Source organism: Scyliorhinus canicula, chromosome 2 (genome assembly GCF_902713615.1).
Source record: "Scyliorhinus canicula chromosome 2, sScyCan1.1, whole genome shotgun sequence".
Taxonomy (NCBI): domain Eukaryota; kingdom Metazoa; phylum Chordata; class Chondrichthyes; order Carcharhiniformes; family Scyliorhinidae; genus Scyliorhinus; species Scyliorhinus canicula.
Genome location: NC_052147.1, coordinates 187467683 through 187487945, shown reverse-complemented (window position 1 = coordinate 187487945; position 20263 = coordinate 187467683). Strand labels below are relative to the sequence as shown.

General features: G+C 43.8%; 1 protein-coding gene across 1 annotated transcript in view; it reads left to right on the top strand.

Annotated features, from left to right (window-relative positions):
* LOC119961829 overlaps nucleotides 1-20263 on the top strand; it is a 47868-nt gene extending 27605 nt beyond the window's left edge. Inside the window, exons 2-5 of the mRNA XM_038789209.1 lie at nucleotides 6408-6702; nucleotides 10987-11172; nucleotides 12871-12918; nucleotides 19893-20263. Coding sequence (XP_038645137.1) covers nucleotides 6423-6702; nucleotides 10987-11172; nucleotides 12871-12918; nucleotides 19893-20146 — 768 coding nt within the window. The 5' untranslated portion in view covers nucleotides 6408-6422 and the 3' untranslated portion in view covers nucleotides 20147-20263. The remainder of the gene's footprint in view (nucleotides 1-6407; nucleotides 6703-10986; nucleotides 11173-12870; nucleotides 12919-19892) is intronic.

Here is a 20263-nt window from a genome sequence, read left to right as displayed (position 1 = left end):
AATATCTTCTGGCAGGACCACAATCCGAATGTTCCGGCATCGGGACCTGTTTTCTTGGTCCTCGACTTTTAAGTTCCCTTGGGCCGCCACCAACTGTTTGACATCTGCCTCCTGGACGACAATCCTGTCGCTCTGGTTTGTGGAAGCTTTCTCTAATTCGTGGATTGACTTTTCCCGTGTTACCACCAATTCGTGCATGGTGACCATCGCCTCAGTCACCGCCACCTTGACTGCCACCCGAATTTTGACCTTTTAATGCTTCTTTCATGGCAGTAGCTCCTTCATAAGGAATGCTTATCTCCGTCTCCAGGTAGTTGTGGGGGAGGGGGGGGGGGAGGCTGATATGCTCATGTCACAGGCCTCCCTCTCTGTTGGGTGGCCGGGGTCCCCTCGCCTCGTGGGCCTTCCGGCTCGTTTGCCTGCTGCTCGTAGCCTTACTACCACCTCTGCCGTCCCTTTGACCCCTCGAGCTACGTTTGCTGGAATTCTAGCACAGTGGTTAGCACTGTTGCTTCACAGCTCCAGGGTCCCAGGTTCGATTTCCGGCTTGGGTCACTGTCTGTGCGGAGTCTGCACGTTCTCCCCGGGTCTACGTGGGTTTCCTCCGGGTGTTCTGGTTTCCTCCCACAGTCCAAAGACTGTGGCCACGCTAAATTGCCCATTAGTGCCCAAAAAGGTTAGGTGGGGTTACTAGGTTATGGGGATAGGGTGGAGGTGTGGGCTGAAATAGGGTGCTCTTTCCAAGGGCTGGTGCAGACTCGATGGGCTGAATGACCTCCTTCTGCACTGTAAATTCTCTTTTTCTGGTTCCATTCTTTTCTTCTCTCAGTTGAGGTTAAGTTGATTTCTAATTTCCAGGCAAAATTCATCTAAAAGTAACTATTTGGTTCTGGTCTGGGCGAGAGCCATCTGATGTGCATCCACTCAGTGCATCACTGTCCCCGGAAGTCCCTCAAATGGCATTTGTGACATGGCTCAGTGGGAATCGTGATCCATGAAAGTTAGAGTGGTGATGGTAACCTGTTTTCCTGCCAACAAGAAATTGACTTCCTGGCTCCTGCGATATTTTCCCCTCCTGCGGTACATTTACCTCCTGTCTGCTGTGAGGTGGGTGTGGAAATTCCCAAAGTTCAAACAAAGGATTGATAACCACCAGCTGAAGGAACCTCGGAGTGGGTAACCAGTGTCACTCACTTCCTTTGAACACATAATTTACGAATGAAAACGAAAAAGGATTAGTGCACCTATTTGCATACCTATTTTGAACCAAAGCTTGGTACATTTCTGTATATTCACCCCTTCCCTGGATTCCCTGGTTGAATTCAAGGGTCAATGAAAGTGCTATCGCAAAATGTATACGTGTATTCTCTAGTTTATCTCATATTTAACAAAAGCCTGGTTGAATCACTGTTAACTTTATTGTAATGAAATATCGCAGAGACAATTATGTCTTAACTGAATAAGATGGAATCTAGTTATTCTTAAAGGTACTGTTGATATATTTGCAACAAGGTTGTCACTTAACCATGGAAGTATTGGCATTTAGACCAATGGTGGGATTTCCGTAAGAAGGTATACTTCTCTTTGCCACATAGAATTTACAGTGCTGAAGGAAGCCATTCGGCCCATCGAGTCTGCACCGGCCCTTAGAAAGAGAACCCTACTCAAGCCAACGCCTCTACCCTATCCCCGTAACCCCACTTAACATTTTTGGACACTAAGGGCAATTTAGCATGACCAATCCACCTAACCCGCACATCTTTCGACTGGGAGGAAACCGGAGCACCCGGATTAAGCCCACGCAGACACGAGGAGAACATGCAGACTCCGCACAGTGACCCAAGGCGGGAATCAAACCTGGGCCCCTGGAGCTGTGAAGCAACTGTGCTAACCACTGTGCTACCATGCTGCAGTCTGAAGAAACCCATATTGGGTTATAAACGTTCCTTTGTTAGTGTCCTTTTTATAAATCTTATCAAAAAATGGAAATTCTCGTCTTGTACAGTCTGAAAAAGGTATTTCTGTTGAATGAGAGTAAGAAATTAAGAAAGTAGAAACCCCTTTTTGGCTGGTGAATCTGTTGCTTTTGAAGTTCATTCTTATTATCCAGGGCTTTGTCATGATTATAAATGTAAATCTTGTTTTAAACATGGCAACAGTCTAACCTGCAGGTAATGAATAAAGATCCACTGATAACAGGCCCATGGCTGATGCCTGCAGCTGGCTTCAGGCTCCATCGGGAATGCCACTGATAAGTCATGCCATATAGTCACCCTGGCAACAGTGCACATGCACAGGAGGACATAACTCCACAACGACACAACAGCATCGCTACACACGCACAAAAATGAGTTAATGTTCGCACATTAAAGCAGAAAGTGCTGGAAACAACAAGCCAGGCAGCATCTGTGAAGTACGAAACAGGGGTTAACAGAAGTGGAAGACAGTGATTAACACATTTTAAACTAATAGAGAACCAGGGAAAAGGAAGTAGTGTCATGTGAGAGTACCTTTAAGAAATGAGTGTTTGTAAATAGGTGTGTATATATATATCTGTAATGAGAGTACCTTTAAGAAATGGGTGTTTATTACTGCAGTGATGTCAGAGAGCAGGTGGAGCTGGGCTATCTGTCAGCTTTTTACTTTCGTTTTAGGCTGTTTGCTGCAGGGTGTGTTTTAGTTTTGTTTTCAGAGCTGGATAGCTGCAGTCACAGCCAGAAAGTGTAGTAGAGTCTCTCTCTGTAACCTAAAGAATGTAAGTCGGTCCTGGTGCTTTAATTTAACCTGATGTGCTTTTGTTAAAAGGTGTTTTAAGTCTTATGGATGTTACAGGAAAGTAAGAATTACTTAGTGTTGTTTTCTTTGGGGGTTGTATTTGAATTAATGGTTGCTAAGATGTTCACTGTATGTTTTAAAAAGGTTAACTTGAGTTCATAGAATAAACATTGTTTCGCTTTAAAAAATACTTTTCCATTTCTTCACAACCACACCTGTAGAGTGAGCCGTGTGCTCCTCATACCACAATCTGTTAAAAGTTGTGGGTCAGGTGAACTCCATGATATTGTTGGGTGGGGTTACTGGGTTATGGGGATAGGGTGGAGGTGTTGACCTTGGATAGGGTGCTCGTTCCAAGAGCCGGTGCAGACTCGATGGGCCGAATGGCCTCCTTCTGCACTGTAAATTCTATGATATACTTTGGGGTTCTCTAAACCCTGGCCCATAACAGTAGGTAAAAGAATTAAAAGGGGAGGCTGATGATGGAGTGGTGGGCAGGAGAGCTAAAATGATGCAACAGATGATGGTGCAGGAGATCGTAATCAGACAAGCAGAAAACCAAAAAGTGGGTGCATTGTAAAAACAATCTTCAATGGGGATTCCATTTTTAGCAGATAATATTCAAAGAAAACTTGGATTTCTTGGTGGAATCTTTAGTTTTGTTGGAAAAAAAATCTGAGTTATGGCTTACTAAGCATTTGGTGATCCTGGAGTATGCAAATTGTGTGTGGTATCCTTCTATTGGGAGGGATATAAATGAGATTCAATATATCCAAAGATGTGCTGCACAATTCTGCATAAATCAGTATGGGAAGTGCATACTTTGATCAAAGATTTGGGTTGGGAATCACCACAGCAAAAGAGGGAGAAAAATAGATTAATCACGTTCTACGAAATATGGAATGGACGGGGGGAATTGATAGAAACAAGTACCTGATGCCCTCCAGCAATGGGAAAAAACAAAGTAGCCACACAAACTAGAGATCATTGTTTTCAAGACAGTGTATCAACAATCTTTCTGCCCAAGGACAATTCTACAATGGGACGAGTTGCCAAAGGAAATAGTCACGACTGCCTTGCTGGAAATCTTCAAGACTCATCTTTAGATTATTTTCATTTACAGCTTTTCATTATCAGCACTACCATCACATCAGGTCATTTCAGCTAGCACCAGCCATATAAATAGTGGCAGAATGCAGAGATTAGACGATGGTGTTGACACAACTATAGCAGAAGCAGAAGGTGCAGAACGTGTAAATGGTCACTGCAGAATAGACATATCTGACTATAACACTCGGGACTGTGAATGAAGAAAGGTGACATCAAGGTTTAGAACACCCCGCCAACTGTGTGTTGATAGGGGCTTCTCACCCCAAGCACTAGCCCCCAGAGCCTCCATTCGCAATGACTGGTCCAATGCCGGGGTGGAGAGGCTTGAACCCTTTTTTTGGACACTAAGGGCAATTTATCATGGCCAATCAACCTAACCGTTGATCCAAGAGATTTCTTAAGCTCCTGGGAGGGTCACCCATGATGGTAACATTGGAGGAAAGAAAACAAAGAACAAAGAAAAGTACAGCACAGGAACAGGCCCTTCGGCCCTCCAAGCCTGTGCCGACCATGCTACCGGTCTAAATTAAAATCTTCTGCACTTCCGGGGTCCGTATCCCTTTATTCCCATCCTATTTATGTATTTGTCAAGATGCCCCTTAAACGTCACTATTGTCCCTGCTTCCACCACCTCCTCCGGCAGTGAGTTCCAGGCACCCACTACGCTCTGTGTAAAATACTTGTCTCGTACATCGCCTCTAAACCTTTCTCCTCGCACCTTAAACCTATGCCCCCTAGTAATTGGCCCCTCTACCCTGGGAAAAAGCCTCTGACTATCCACTCTGTCTATGCCACTTATAATTTTGTAGACCTCTATCAGGTCGCCCCTCAACCTCCGTTGTTCCAGTGAGAACAAACCGAGTTTATTCAACCTCTTCTCATAGCTAATGCTCTCCATACCAGGCAACATCCTGGTAAATCTCTTCTGAACCCTCTCTAAAGCCTCCACATCCTTCTGATAGTTGGCGACCAGAATTGAACACTATACTCCAAGTGTGGCCTAACTAAGGTTCTATACAGCTGCAACATGACTCAATTTTTATACTCAATGCCCCGGCCAGAGACAAACACAATCCAAAATAAGCCCTCAATGGTGGATCAAGAGCTATAGACACTTGTATGGTAGTAACGGCTGCGATGGCGGATGAAGGCTGCATTGAATCATTGAATTTTCAGTGCAGAAGGAGGTCATTCAGCCCATTGAGTCTGCACCGGCCGTTGGAAAGAGCACCCCACTTAAGCCCATGCCTCTACCCTATCCCCGTAACCAAGTAACCCCACCTAACCTTTTTGGACACTAAGGGAAATTTATCATGGCCAATCCACCTAACCTGCACATCTTTGGACTGTGGGAGGAAACCGGAGCACCCGGAGGAAACACCCCCCCCCCCCCCCCCCCCACACACACACAGGGAGAGCGTGCAGATTCTGCACAGACAGTGACAGTAGGAGGTGGATCCCCAGTTGTTGAGGTTCACTTCCCACTGGAACTGGGCACACCACCTGCCAAGGACCATATGTGTCTGCTGATGTGCAATGCCATACCCACGTTAAAAAATGTCCCGCACCAGGCATCTACCTAGAGCAAACCCCCCCCCCAACCCACCCACACACACACACACAGACAAGCCCTGCGGCGAGAAGGGAGGGGGCAGGACCATCAGATATGGAAGTCCCTAGCTTCTAACTGGCACATCAGGGGTGGCGTTTGATTCAGTCATCTCACTCTTGGAATAGGAACAGGAGAGTATTTCAGGAGCCATCTTCACGACTGAGCATCGCTCTTCAGGAACAACTCTGTTCACCCCACATGGGGAAAAGGCTAGAAAAGGTGCCCTAAAAATGGATCCATCCCCAACCTGGCTGGAAAACGGCATCATCTTCCTGCGGTCAGAAAATCAACGTTAAACTGAAGCCTGAGAGAGGGATACCAGTGATCTAGAGTCCAAGGGCCGATCCTACCTCTCGGAAACACCTGCCAAGTGTGCGGTCAAAGATAAGGCTCTGGGATCGCAAGAAGCCACAGAACCTTTGACCAGTAACACGGAGTTTCGTAGGTGGACAATCATACATCTTAGCGAGAGTTTGTCAAAGAAGAAGGTCCAATCATCCTTGCTTCTTGCAACTAGTTCCCACTGCCCAAAAGAGACCAATAACCATGCAACCTGTACCTTTCAAAGGTGTACTTACAACTTTTTACCTCAGACATTCCCTAACTCACTAAACCAGGTTGCAGAAACTGTTGCATTCCATTGAATATTTGAACATCTTTCTCCGTAACTTTACAGCATTCCTTCCAGTTCTAAGGTCAGTGCTTTATTCAGCGTTTTTCAAAAGTGATACTTCAGAAATGCATTGCGTGCTTTTGGTGGGAGTCGGTTCCTTATATCTGCACCCTACATAAGCTGAAGTGTGCACTGTTATTCAAAGTTTCTCTGAATCTACTGATGTATTTGTCCATCTCGAGAACTGCTGGAACATTACAAATATTTAATACTCTATAATCAATGTTCCTCCTCCAGTTGTAGGCAACGGACATGGAGGATATTCGAAGCTCAAAGCTTAATCTTATCGAATGGTTAACAAATGATCCAGATTTTATTCTGCAAGTGGTACAAGATGATCGTCTCATTACTCAGCGGGAGTATCAAAAACTGAAGGCAGAGAATGATCCTGAAAGAAGAATCATAAATCTTCTTGATATTATAATTGGAAAAGGCGATTCATTCTGTGAGCTATTCATCCATGTTCTGCAGAAAGATAAAGTTAAGGAGACCTATCCAAGGCTAATAGATTGGCTTTCAAGTACAGAACAAGGTAAATTCTGCCATTTATTATCTATTATAGGCTAAACATTTTCATGTTAGACTTCAGCTGTAATGTTCTTTCATTTAAAACCAACGGAACTACATTTGTCATTCTTTGAATACTCCTACAATGCTTTATTGTTCTAGTTGTTCATTTGATTTTATTACACTAACATTTAGACAGTCTGTTTCGCTTGGAGGTTTAATAAATTATGAAACGGGTTAATTATTTAAGTAGCAAAGCAATTCTCTACTACTGTGGGAGGTTCGACCCAGCAGAGTGTGTTCCTTTCAATTACCTGGATTATAGTCCGCCTGCTGGAATAGAAAATGCACTTATTATGTTCAGCAGTGGGATTTGGTGAATATTCCCTGCCCGAATGCCTGCCCTTTGATGGATTAATATCAATACAGTCCCATTTTAGGTCTCCTTTCCTGCTGATGAACCCTATGATAATTCCTACTATTGTCCAAAGGTTACCTTTTGTCCTCTGCTGTGATTGACTGCTGACTAATTGCTGTCAGTGGTGCATTAATCCAGAGAGGGTTTGCTTCATAGTGTTCAAACTCTTGCTGGTTGGACGTACCTTCACTGTGAACCTAGCTGCTACTCAAAATGTGATGAAAATCATATTGCGTCGTGTATGATACAAAGAAATTGTGTATGTTGGAAGATTTCCATAGTAAATACATATCCAAAGAAGCTTAAAATACACTCTTAAAATGACAAGAACGTTCAACATGTGGAGATCTTTCATTTAAAAAGTGGTCAACTAATAAAACAAATTTAAAAAGATTAGAATTTGACTCTATTCGGTCAATCTCTTTCCCTCCAAAAAAATAATTTGAATGTAGTCAGCTTTTGCTCATCACTTCTCATTTGACCACTCACTGATCTACCTCAAACTTGCCCAAGAGTTTTAAACTTGTTTAAACAAAAATAAAATGGAGCCTCACGACCTTATTCAAGTATTTTAAAAATTATTTTTATTCAGAAAATTTTAAATGATAACATACAAAATGTTGAAAAAATATGTATACAATTTTAATAAAAATATTCCCACCACCCAGCCCCCCCATTCCGTATTTATTCTGAACCCTCCCCCAAGCCCTGCCCCCTAATTGCTGACGACAACCAGTTCCTTAAAGAAGGTAATGAACGGCAGCCACCTTGAGTAAAACCCCTCCTACGATCCACCTATTCATACTTTATCTTTTCCAAATGCAGGAATTCCAACAAATCCCCCAACCATGTCAAAGCCTTAGGTAGAGCTGATACCCTCCATCCAGGCAAGACTCACCTCCGGGTTATCAGAGAGGCGAAGGCCAAGACTAAAGCTGTATTCTCCTCCTGCAGCCGAGGAAGATCACTACCATTGGCACAGCTCCACTCTAACTCCCAATATCTCCGACATTATTTCCAAGAAGGAAGCCCAAAACTTAACTAACTCAGTACAAGACCAAAACAAATGCGACTGGTTCACTCGCCCCCTCGAACAACGCTCACATCTATCCTCTACACTTAGAAAGAACATTAGTGAACCTTTAGGGATGAAATCTGTCATTCTCACCTGGTCTGGCTTATATATAACTCCAGACCCACAGCAGTGTGGTTGTCTCTTAAATGGTCTCAAGGATGGGCAATGAATGCTCGTCCAGCCAGCAATGCCCACATCCCATGAACAAATAAAAAAATCCTAAAAACATCCCCTCCCTGAAACTTCACCATCAACCCCTCCGGCCCAGCAAACCTATAGTCCACAAACAAATCCCTAAACCTCTCCGCCCTCTCCCTCTCCCAGATCTTGGGCTGGATTCTCCGCCGCTGGATGCTCCATTTTGCCAGCAGCCCGGGAGTTTCCCGACGGTGTGGGGCTGCCCCACAATGGAAACCCCATTGAACGGCCGGCGTAATGGAGCATCCCACCGGTGGGATGAAATACAAATGTGGCGCAGCAGGGCGGAGAATCCAGCCCCTTATATGATGAATCCATCCCAACCATAAACCTATGGTTACCACAGATCAGCGCAGGTAGCGACATAAACCCTAATTTAAAGTGCTGTCTGAATTAATTCCATATTCTTAGAGAAGCTATTACTACTGGGCTCGAAGAAAAACTAGCCGAAGGGAATGGAAGAAGAGCAGTAACAAGTGTTCTCAAACCCAAACCTATACAAGAAGCCTCCTCCATCCTCCCTCATAATAAACCCGGATCCTGAAACCATCCCCACACTTTTCTCCATATTTTCCGCCAGTAATAATACATCAAATTAGGTAATGCCAGCCGGCCAACTGCTTATCCCTCTGCAAGAAAGCCCTTCAAACCTGGGGGGGCCTTACCCGTCCAAACAAAAATCAAAATTAACTTGTTGACCCTACTAAAGGGTCTTCTTTAGTAGGGTGCTCTTTCCAAGGGCCGATGCAGACTCGATGGGCCAAATGGCCGCCTTCTGCACTGTAAATTCTGATTCTATGATTCCAAAGAAAGATTTAGGAAGAAAGACTGGGAGACATTGAAACACAAACAGAACCTCGGAATAATGTTCATCATCCGTCTGAAACCTTCCTGCATTTTCTCCCCACATGCGACACAAGGTCCTTCCAAGTCAGTCGAGGAACCTTTGTTTTATTTGTTCCTTTAGACCTTATAACCTTTAGACATTACATACTGATGCTGGTGGAGGAACCAAAACTTTCAAATTACACCACTTTTTTCTCCAAACAACACCTGTTAAACAGGTAAAACGGGCTAAAAACCGAATCCCCAAGCAGGAGCCACCTTGTGTGTAAACATTTATCTCAAAGCCACCACCAGAAGTCACCTTATTTTAGTATTAAGTTAGTTCAGCAGATGCACAAGCGGACCCAGGCAGGGCGGTTGGGGGGGGGGGGGGGGGGGGGGGGGGGGGGATGATGAGTGCAGTTGGAATTTTCCTGGAAAGCAAGAGGTATCATTTGAGGCAGGCTTGCCAGAAATGTTGTAACGAGGGAACACTGTAACCTTCTAGTGATTTGTCTGGTTGTGTCTTCTTGTTGATGACATCTATCTGACCAAAAGCAGTGGGCAGTCAGTTAAGGCTATTTTGGAACTGGAGCCACATTCCTAGGGCAACGGCAGTTCGCTGGAAATGCACCAGACCCTCACTGCTTCTGCAGCTTGTCTTCTCAAAGTAGGTGACAGTCCAGAGAGAGATTGGAGTCCAATGAAATGTGTATCCAAAGTAATCTTTAAATGATCATGTAGGTTTCATTTACTACATCTGCAGTCAAATGCTTTCAAGTGGAATCGTTTCTCCTGCAGATGGATCTACCTGATAGTTCTAGCCATTAGGATTTGTCTGCTGGTTCCAGCATAATAACCCATGCCTCCATATTGTGATATGATGTAGAGGCTTTAGAGAGGGTTCAGAAGAGATTTACCAGCTTGGTGCCTGGTATGGAGGGCATTAGCTATGAGAAACGGTTGAATAAAATCGGTCTGCTCTCACTGGAACGACGGAGGTTGAGGGGCAACCTGATAGAGGTCTACAAAATTATGAGGGGCGTAGACAGAGTTGGTAGTCAGAGGCGTTTTTCCAGGTTAGAGGGGTCAATTACTAGGGGCCTTGGTTTAAGGTGTGAGGGGCAAGGTTTAGAGGAGATGTACAAGGCAAGTGTTTTTACACAGAGGGTAGTGGGTGCCTGAAACTCGCTGCCGGAGGAGGTGGTGGAAGCAGGGACAATAGTGACATTTAAGGGGCACCTTGACAAATAATGAATAGGATGGGAATAGAGGGATACGGAGCCAGGAAGTGTAGAAGATTTTAGTTTAGATGGGCAGCATGGTCTGCACAGGCCCGGAGGGCCGAAGGGCCAGTTCCTGTGCTGTACTTTTCTTTGTTCTTGTTCTTTGTTCTCTGGTTGACTGCATTGATTAGCCCTCCTGTGTCTGGTACTCATCCACCATGTCTAATTAGATAGTACTCCCAGAGATGGATTTTTAATTGGCTCTGTCCTGGAAGATTGGGCCCAGTGTCCCTCTACCCGTTCTTCTGGGTTCCCAACATGCTCAATTCAATTCAAGATTGGGTTGGCATACTTTCAGCAAAATTCAGCCCAATGTTTTCAAATGATATCACTGAGACGCTGCATTAAATGAGAACTAGGAGCAGGTAAAAGCAGGTTTAAGTACTTAAATATATTCATTGTTTAACCATTGTATTACTTGTTTAAATATTTTTCTTTTGATGCCGGTAAAGTGCAGAATAACTAAAAATAAGTTCAATTTACAATTTCCCCAATCTTTTATTGAAGCTCATTCAGGTGCTAATCTCAATGGACGACAAATTATTTCTGCTGATGTTCATGCGACTGGAGGTTCCTTTGTGATCTGTCCCATATTCCAAACTGATCAAATCTCAAGTAACTCAAGTATTACCATGCCTTTAAATGTTAACTCATCCAGGAATAGCAAGACTGTGGGAAACAACCTGCCTTCAGGTAAATATTTAACAAGGAACTATATCCTGTCTTGTAAATGATTATCTGTGAATTATTTACTCTTGCTGTGTTCTGTATTATGGCAGTACTTTGGTAGCCTCTTGCTTGTAACATCGTTTTTTTAATCATGTGAATGGCAAGATTTATCTATTCTGATTTTTCTTTTGATTACTTGTGATTGGGCTCCCTTTCAAAATGGTTGGATAGATTGCTTATGTATTCCACTGCATTCAAAATGGCATATCACCAGGAACCAGCACCACAAATAAACATGATTATGGCTCAGCTAATGTTTACACAGAAGGAAAATAAATTAATAAATTGCAATTGCAATTGGTAATAAATTACCAATTGCAATGTGAAAATGCAATAAACCAAGATTCTCCACAGTAACACCAGCATTCATTGTTGATGTTTATGACCCCTTAACTGGTACTGAATTGACTATAATATAATATGATCAATATAACTCATGTAATATAAGCAAATTACTGCGGTTGCTGGAATCTGAAACCAAAAGAGAAAATGCTGAAAAATCTCAGCAGGTCTGGCAGCCTCTGTAAGGAGAGAAAAGAGCTAATGTTTTGAGTCAAGATGACCCTTTGTCAAAGCTAAAAGGCCTAGGAAGTGGGAGATATATATACTGTAGGGTGAGGGAATGGAAAATGAGCCATAGCCACAGAAACCAAGGGAAAAGAGTGCTACTGGCAGTCCCCAGAGAGAATAAAAGGTGTGAAAGGCCAAACAGCAGAGAAACTAAAATCAGAGAGTAAACTGTGACAGATGTAGATGTGGGGGTAGGGGGTGGGGCCTGCTGCAATGTTCCAGTTAAGCTCAATGCAAACTGGAGGAACAACATCTCATCTTTCGGTTAGGCAAGCTACCATCTTCTGGTCTCCACATCGAATTCAACAACTTCAGATGATCAGCTCTACCCTACCTCGACCTCATTGTTTTCATTTCATTTTAACTGTCTTTTACCTTTTATTTGTTTCTTGTCTTTCTTTTTATATATTTCCCCCACTATTTCCCCTTACGTTATCTCCCCTTTCCTTACCTTTTCTCCCCTTTGCCATCCCCTTGCCCCCTTTTTCTCATTTTACCTCTCTCCCACCCATGTCCCCCCACCTGCTGAGATTTTATAGCATTTTCTCTTTTGGTTTAATATAGTTAACCACTAGTACATGGTTGTAAAATATTGTGAGCGAGAAACGACGGCTGGGTATATATATTCCTAACCCTTCAGAGTTCTTCTGCTATTTCAAAGCTTGACCGTTTCGTACACTCCAGGAATGAGAGATTAATTTATGGATACCACCCTGAACAAATGAGTGAAAAACTGAATGCGGAAAATTAAATCCAGTTCCTATTGCTGATTTTGTTTGCAGTTACTGCAACAGAAATGTGGCGCAATATATATCTGGAAATTGAAAAGTTTTCATCTTAAATAAATGAAAATATAGCTATGTAGAAATATATCCGAATAATGTTTGCACTTTCACAGTGTGATATCCTTTCCCTTAATGCATTAGTAATAAATGGACATGGTCACAATAAAAAAAATTTAAGACTAACATTTTACATTACAAAATTATGGGTAAATACAGACATGAAATGTAAGAAAGCTTTCTAAATAAATTTCAGAAATTAAATGCTGTAAAATTAAATATTTAGTCTGTATTGATATTTTGTTTGCAGGTTCCACAAAGGAAATAAACATCAAAGAGTTAGAGGAAAAAGTGACAGGTAATTAATTTTACTGTTAATTAAAAGCTGAAAACGTATGACAGATGCAGAAGACAGTAACATGAGGGTTGCTAATCCCACAGGATTGTCTTGATGTCCCCAGGAAGTCAAAGGTTAATCTCCTAGGCACTGCTGTGCCAAGCCAGAAGAAAAAATCATATGGTGTTAAAAAAAAATGTGGCAGGTATTTTAAATTTTCTTTGAACACTTTTGATTCCTAAGTATAGAAATACTGGCAATGGGAACAAAAGGATGTTTGCTTGGACAGGATGGATGGATGCAGGGGGTCATGTGATCAAACCTCCAGGAATACATCCATCCACCCGACATAAAGGATTTATGTCCACATTCTTTATGATGCAGTGCACCAGATTAAATTGAAAGAATAACAGATATTAAAACACTCTATTCTGTATGTAGATACTGATTTTAAACTCTTATTATCCAGTGTTTCAGATGATCCCATATCATATCTTCTTCAGTTGTCTGTATTTTCCCATCCCAAATAATATCTACTGTAACCATGATTAAAGCATCCTGTAAACTTTTAGCTGAGATACTGGACTAACTGAATAGAACTGATCAGGATCCAGAAGTTTGGGAATTTTTGGTTGACTCATTTATTTATTCTTGCCACAAGGAAGTAAGTCCAGTTCAGGCTGCTGAGATGATAGTAGGCCCCAATGGCTAATATGTTTGCACAATTATGAAAGAGAGACCTGACTTTTATCTTGAGAACAAAATGGTCGAGGCTTATTGCTGGGCAGGAAAGCATATTCATTTAGACACTGCGGTTAGTATTTAAACCAATGGTCTGGCTGGGAATGCAGGTGGGAATGACATTCAACCTAAGTAAGCCAGTGACCATTCTTTACATAATGACCTAAACCTGGAGCTTGCAGACAGGATGTTGAAGAATATAACAAAAATGTCTGTAATTAAATCAATATTAAAGGTTGCATTTAAGTTGTCAGCATTCCTCAGAATGAACGGCAGGAAATTGGTAATGTGCTGTGATTACTATTGATCCACCGGAATAATCTATGTATTGATTACATTACCTTTTTAAACCTGAGCAAAGGACCTTGACTGTTGATGCAATGAGATGATGCACTCCTGTCCAGAAAAGGCCTTTTTAACCACAATAGAAGTTCATTTTTGCAAACATTCAACTGGGATACACTATGTAATGACCTCCAATTAGCATTATTGGTTAGCCAATTGGAGTATGAGCTCCCTCAATGATAGCTCATTGAGGGGGCCCATATATGCACCTGTGTAGGCTTTGTGATCCAGTCTTAAGTTGACTGGAATGCTAGCAGCACTGTTGGAGCTGCTCTTGTATATAGTTATTGGAAATAAATATTGGTGTGGTGATGGGACTCCTGCCTCCTGTGGATTATTACAGTGGCGATGAGGTAAACAAAGAACTTTGCGGAGACCAGCTGCCACACTCGGAGGGTAAGCCTTGCTATTTCAAAAATGCCATTTTTTGGGAGGTTAGATGCATTCGACCCGACTATTGAGGACTGGTCCCAGTATGTGGAGAGAATGTGTTACTTCTTCTGGGCCAATGATATAACTACGGATGAAAGGAAACGGGTTATTCTGCTGTCGGCATGCGGACCCTCAGCTTTCACCATTATACGTAGTCTAACTTATCCCGATGCGCCGGACACGAAACCTTTCCAAGAACTAACGGAATTGGTGAAAGAGCACTACGACCCAAAACCACCCCTCATTTTGCGTAGGTACAGATTCTACACAGTGAAGCGGGAAGACAGGGAGTCAGTCACGAATTTCTTGACCCGCCTGAGAAGGCTGGTGGAAAAATGTGAGTTCGGCCCGATGCTAAATGCTTTGGGACCGGTTAGTGTGTGGCATAAACAACCTCACAATACAGAAGCGCCTGTTGGCAGAAACGCAGCTAGACTGCAGGCAGGCGTCACAGCTCGCACTGCCCCTAGAAAAGGCAGCAAGTGGGGCGCAGGAACTACAGGGCACACCAATGGAGGTAGATACCTGTGAGAGGGACTACCACAACGGGTCCAGCTACCAGATAGCTGCTCTCAGGAAAAGCCTGAGGAATAGAGGGCCAAAGGAAAACCCCAGAACTGCCTCCAAGTCTGCTAGGACTAACTGGAGACAGAGGGAAGTACGCCCTTCCGAAATTTTGTAAGGCCAGACCTTTTGAAATTAAGAAAGAAAGTAGATGACGAAATAGAAAGGTTACGGCGCGACGGCATTATCAGACCAGTACAGTTCTCGGAATGGGCAGCGCCGGTGGTACCAATTTTGAATCCAGACGGCTCGATACGTCTCTGTGGAGATTTCAAACAGACGGTAAACAAATAAGCACTGCTGGACAAATACCCGATCCTGAAAATAGACGACCTATATGCCAAATTGGCAGGTGGGCTTTTGTTCATGAAACTGGACATGAGCCATGCCTACCTGCAGTTAAAACTGGACAACGGCTCCCAGAAGTTCGCTACGATCAACACCCTGACGGGCCTTTCTCATTATACTAGGCTACCTTTCGCAGTGTCATCAGCCTGCGCTATATTCCAGCGTACGATGGAAAATATTCTGCAGGGACTACCGCAGGTGGCGATTTATTTGGACGATATCTTAAACACGGGTAGGACGAACAGGGAACACTTAAGGAACCTGGAGGAAGTGCTCAGGCGTTTCGCAAAGGCAGGCGTACGGCTAAAAAGGGATAAAGGTGTTTTTGTGGCCCCGCAAGTGACGTACCTGGGATATAAATTAGACGAGTCAGGCTTACACCCATTGGAAGACAGAGTAAGGGCAATAAAAGAAGCCCCAGCTCCCACCACTGTCCAGGAGCTACGATAATTTCTAGGGTTGGTAAAATATTATGGCAAATTTATTGAAAATAGGGCATCCATCCTAGAACCCCTCCACCAGCTACTAAAAAAGGGGCAAGAATGGAAATGGTCCGCCCGCTAAAACCGAGCATTTAGGGACATTAAGGAACAGCTGTCATCCGAAAATGTCCCAGAGCATTATGACCCAAGGAAGAAGTTGGTGATCACTTGTGACGCATCCCCATATGGGGTAGGAGCCGCCTTAGCCCATAGAGGAAGGAATGGGGAAGAAAGGCCAATAGCCTATGCTTCGAAGACCTTGGTGATGGCTGAGAGGAAGTACGCCCAAATCGAGAAGGAAAGACTGGCGGTGATATTTGCAGTAAAAAAATTTCACCAGTATCTGTACGGGCGGAAATTCACCATAGTGACGGACCATAAGCCGTTATTAGGGTTATTAAACGAAGACAAGTCAATACCTCCGATTGCATCAGCTAGAATCCAACGCTGGGCATTGCTACTGGTGGCGTATAGATACGTTCTGGAGCACAGACCGAGAACATGAGTAGCAAATGCAGATGCTTTGAGCAGACTTCCCCTCCCGGACACCCCGCCGCTAATACCGAACGTAGAGGAGACAATAATGACTCTAAACTTTTTGGACACCCTACCAGTGGACGCACAACATATTCGGCTGTGGACGCAAAAAGACCCAGTTTTAGCCAAGATGAAGCATTTACTGCTAACAGGGGAACTGGAAAGACCAGGGGAGCCCCAGATGCACCCATATGGAGCAGAAGGGACCAAATAACCGTTGAAGATGGTATCCTATTATGGGGAGCCCGGGTAATAGTCCCAGCTCAGGGCCGTCGGGCAATATTAACTGAGTTACATCACGGACACCCAGGGGTGTCTAAAATGAAGATGCGAGCTCGAAGCTACGTTTGGTGGCCAGGATTGGACACAGACATAGCAGCCTTGGTACGTTGGTGCCAGGAGTGCCAACAGGGGCAAAAAGTGCCACCAGCTGCGCCATTGCACCTGTGGGAATGGTCAGGCAGATCGTGGACCCGCCTGCATATTGACCACGCCGGCCCTTTCATGGGCTCAATGTTTTCGGTGATAGTGGACGCCCACTCCAAATGGTTGGACATCCACCGGGTAAACACGGCAAGCACAGCATCGACAATCGAAAAGCTCAGTGCCTCGTTTGCAACACATGGACTTCCGGAGGTATTGGTGTCGGACAACGGAACGGCATTCACAAGTGGGGAATTTGGAAAATTCCTAAAATAAAACGGAGTCCACCACATCAAAACGGCCCCTTACCATCCAGCGTCCAACGGCCTGGCAGAGAGACCGGTCCAGACACTAAAAGCAGGACTCGAGAAGCAGCCGGCAGGGTCAATGGACACAAAGCTCTCACGCTGGCTGTTTGATTACAGGACCACACCGCATTCCACAAGAGGCATACTACCAGTTGAACTCTTAATGGGAAGGCGGCTGCGAACGAGGCTGAGTCTCCTTTTCCAAAATTTAACGGGGAAAGTGGAGAAACAACAGGAGGCCCAACGCAGGGGGCATGATAATAGTCGGCAGCAGAGACATTTCCAGGTGGGGGCACCGGTTTGGGTCAAGAATTATGGGAATGGACCAACGTGGGTCAAAGGCAGGGTAGACTCCCAAACAGGGCCCATATCCTATGAGGTTTCAATAGGAGGTAAGGTGCTGAAGAAACACCTAGACCAAATAAGGGCAGTGGAACCACACCTGGAGGCAGGCGAAGCAGGACCGCCTCAAGCTGGGATAGCCCAGACAGAAAAGATACCCACACCCCAGCCCCAAGCAATTTCTCCAGACCCCGTCATCCAGTTGTCAGAGTTGGAGATGGACACGTTCAACGAGGCCGCCGCGACACCTCTCCCCAAGGAGGAGGAAGAACAACTTCCAAGGAGGTCGTCAAGGAAAAGACGGACACCTATAAGGTACACCCCGCCCACATCAGAGAACGACCCGGTGGACGACACAGAGGTGACAGACCCAGACATGAGGAGCAGGAAGAAGCTCAGAGGAATGCCAGCTGGCAGGAATTCCTCGGACCTTGGGGGGGGGGGGGGGGGGGGAGGGGTGTAATGACCTCCAATTAGCATTATTGGTTGGCCAATTGGCGTATGAGCTCCCTCAATGATAGATCATTGAGGGGGCCCATATATTCACCTGTGTAGGCTTTGTGATCCAGTCTTAAGTTGACTGGAATGCTAGCAGCACTGTTGGAGCTGCTCTTGTGTATATAGTTATTGGAAATAAATATTGGTGTGGTGATGGGACTCCTGCCTCCTGTGGATTATTACACACTAGAATGCCACTTTCTGGACTGTGAATCTTGTGTTAATAAAGCACTTTGAAGTAACTACCTGAGTCTGACCAGAATTACTGACTGTCCAGAAAGTGGCATTCTAGTGTATCTGAATTGAATGTTTGCAAAAAATTATCTTCCATTGTGGTTAAAAAGAACTTTTGTTGAACTTATATTCCTTGAATACAAAAACAAAAAAGGGAATGAAAACTAAGTTGCCAACATACTGCACTGGTTAATTTGTGTCCTCCAACTGAAACCAAAATTGCAGCTTTTAATAATCCTTTGGTTTGGCTCTTGGTTCTCACAGGGCACTGCTATTGATCCAAATTTTTTAAAAAAGCAAAATACTATGGACACTGGAAATCTGAAATAAAGCAGAAAATGCTGGAAAAGCTCAGTTTTGTACTTGGGTTGTATGGCCTGTCCCACCTTGAGTTACTCTGGTCCGACTCAGATTTTTTTTTAAACTTTAGAATGCCCAATTCATTTTTTCCAATTAAGGGGCAATTTAGTGTGGCCAATCCACCTATCCTGCACATCTTTGGGTTGTGGGAGTGAAACCCACGCAAACATGGGGAGAATGTGCAAACTCCACATGGACAGTGACCCAGGGCCGGGATTCGAACCCGCGTCCGCAGCGGCGTAGGCAGCAATGCTAACCACTTTGCCACCGTGCTGCCCCCGACTCAGATTATTGAGCTGGGAGGTAGTAAGTGCATTTACCAATTTATTTCAAAATAATAACTGAAGCTTTTTTTAAAAAAAAATGATTTGATAACATTCCACTGTCAAATATTATGACAGTTTAATTGTATCATTTTCAATCACACAAAATAAGGTGTCATCTTTTTCCAATTGACAGGAAAATAAAGATAATTTTAGGGGATTTATATTTTTATCGGTAAACTTTAGAAATAAGGTATAGTTTTAATTGGGTTTAATTTAATGTTTCTGTACCTGGAAGGGTAAAACCTTACAGTTAGATTCATGCTGGACAAAGGTGTTTGTATGTGTGGGGGTTTGTTTCAATTCCACTGTGATTCTATTGTGCTTAGAGAGGGCTACAGCAAGAAAAATAAATAAAACAGAAGTGGTTGCTTTGCAACTGGAGCCTTGTAAGGAAGCTTTTAAGTTTTAGTTTAGCTACTAATTAGTGGTTGTGTGACTCTCTTCCTCCACGTTTTATTTTAAAAAAAAAAAGAAATTCTGGAGCGGAATTCTCTGTTGCGGCGCACCCCCACCAGCAACGGGATTCTCTGTCCCGGCAGCAGGTCCATGTAAGCACTCCCACGTTGTTGGGAAATATGCGGACATGTGTACACTGCCAACGAAGCGGAGGATCCCACCGACGGAGAATCCAGAATTGTTTGATCCAGGTTCCATTCTGGGATCTTCCCATCCAATTATAATATCAACTGAGGGCAGCATGGTGACGCAGTGGTGAGCACTGCTGCCTCACAGCACTGAGGACCCGGGATCAATCCCAGACCTGGGTCACTGCCTATTTGGAGTTTGCACATTCTCCCCGTGTCTGCGTGGGTCTCACCCCCACAACCCAAAAAGATGTGCAGGGTAGGTGGATTGGCCACGCTAAATTACTCCTTAATTGGGAACTTTAAATTTATTTTAAAAATAACATCAACTGGGATCGTAACACAATTTCTTGACATAGAATCACATTTTGGCAAATCGAATCTTACACTTTAATTTTTTAAAAGCCTTACATTTAAGCATGGCATTAACTTTTGCATTCTTTTGTTTGTCTCCATTTTCTGCAACAACAGACAAGAAGTCATTTCTGAAACAGAACTGGGCGAACCTTGTTCAGAAAGTAACAAATGTTGAAGAACTTGCAGATCAAATGATGGGACACGGCCTCACCAATGAAATGTACTCCGAAATCATAACCTGTAAAACATCACAAGAGAAGATGCGAAAACTTCTACATTGCTCAACAACAACTGATGTAGCTTCAGGTCATTTGTTTATGGCATTGTGCACCTTGCAGAATTATTTAATGCAAGAACTCACTCAATAAGGCTATCAATTCCAAACAGAGGTTATTCTATTTTTATGTAGCTGAATGTTGTGGCTTATTTTGAATCCCAAAATACAAAGGATGTTTGAATAAAATTAAATGTTCCAGCCCCAAGAA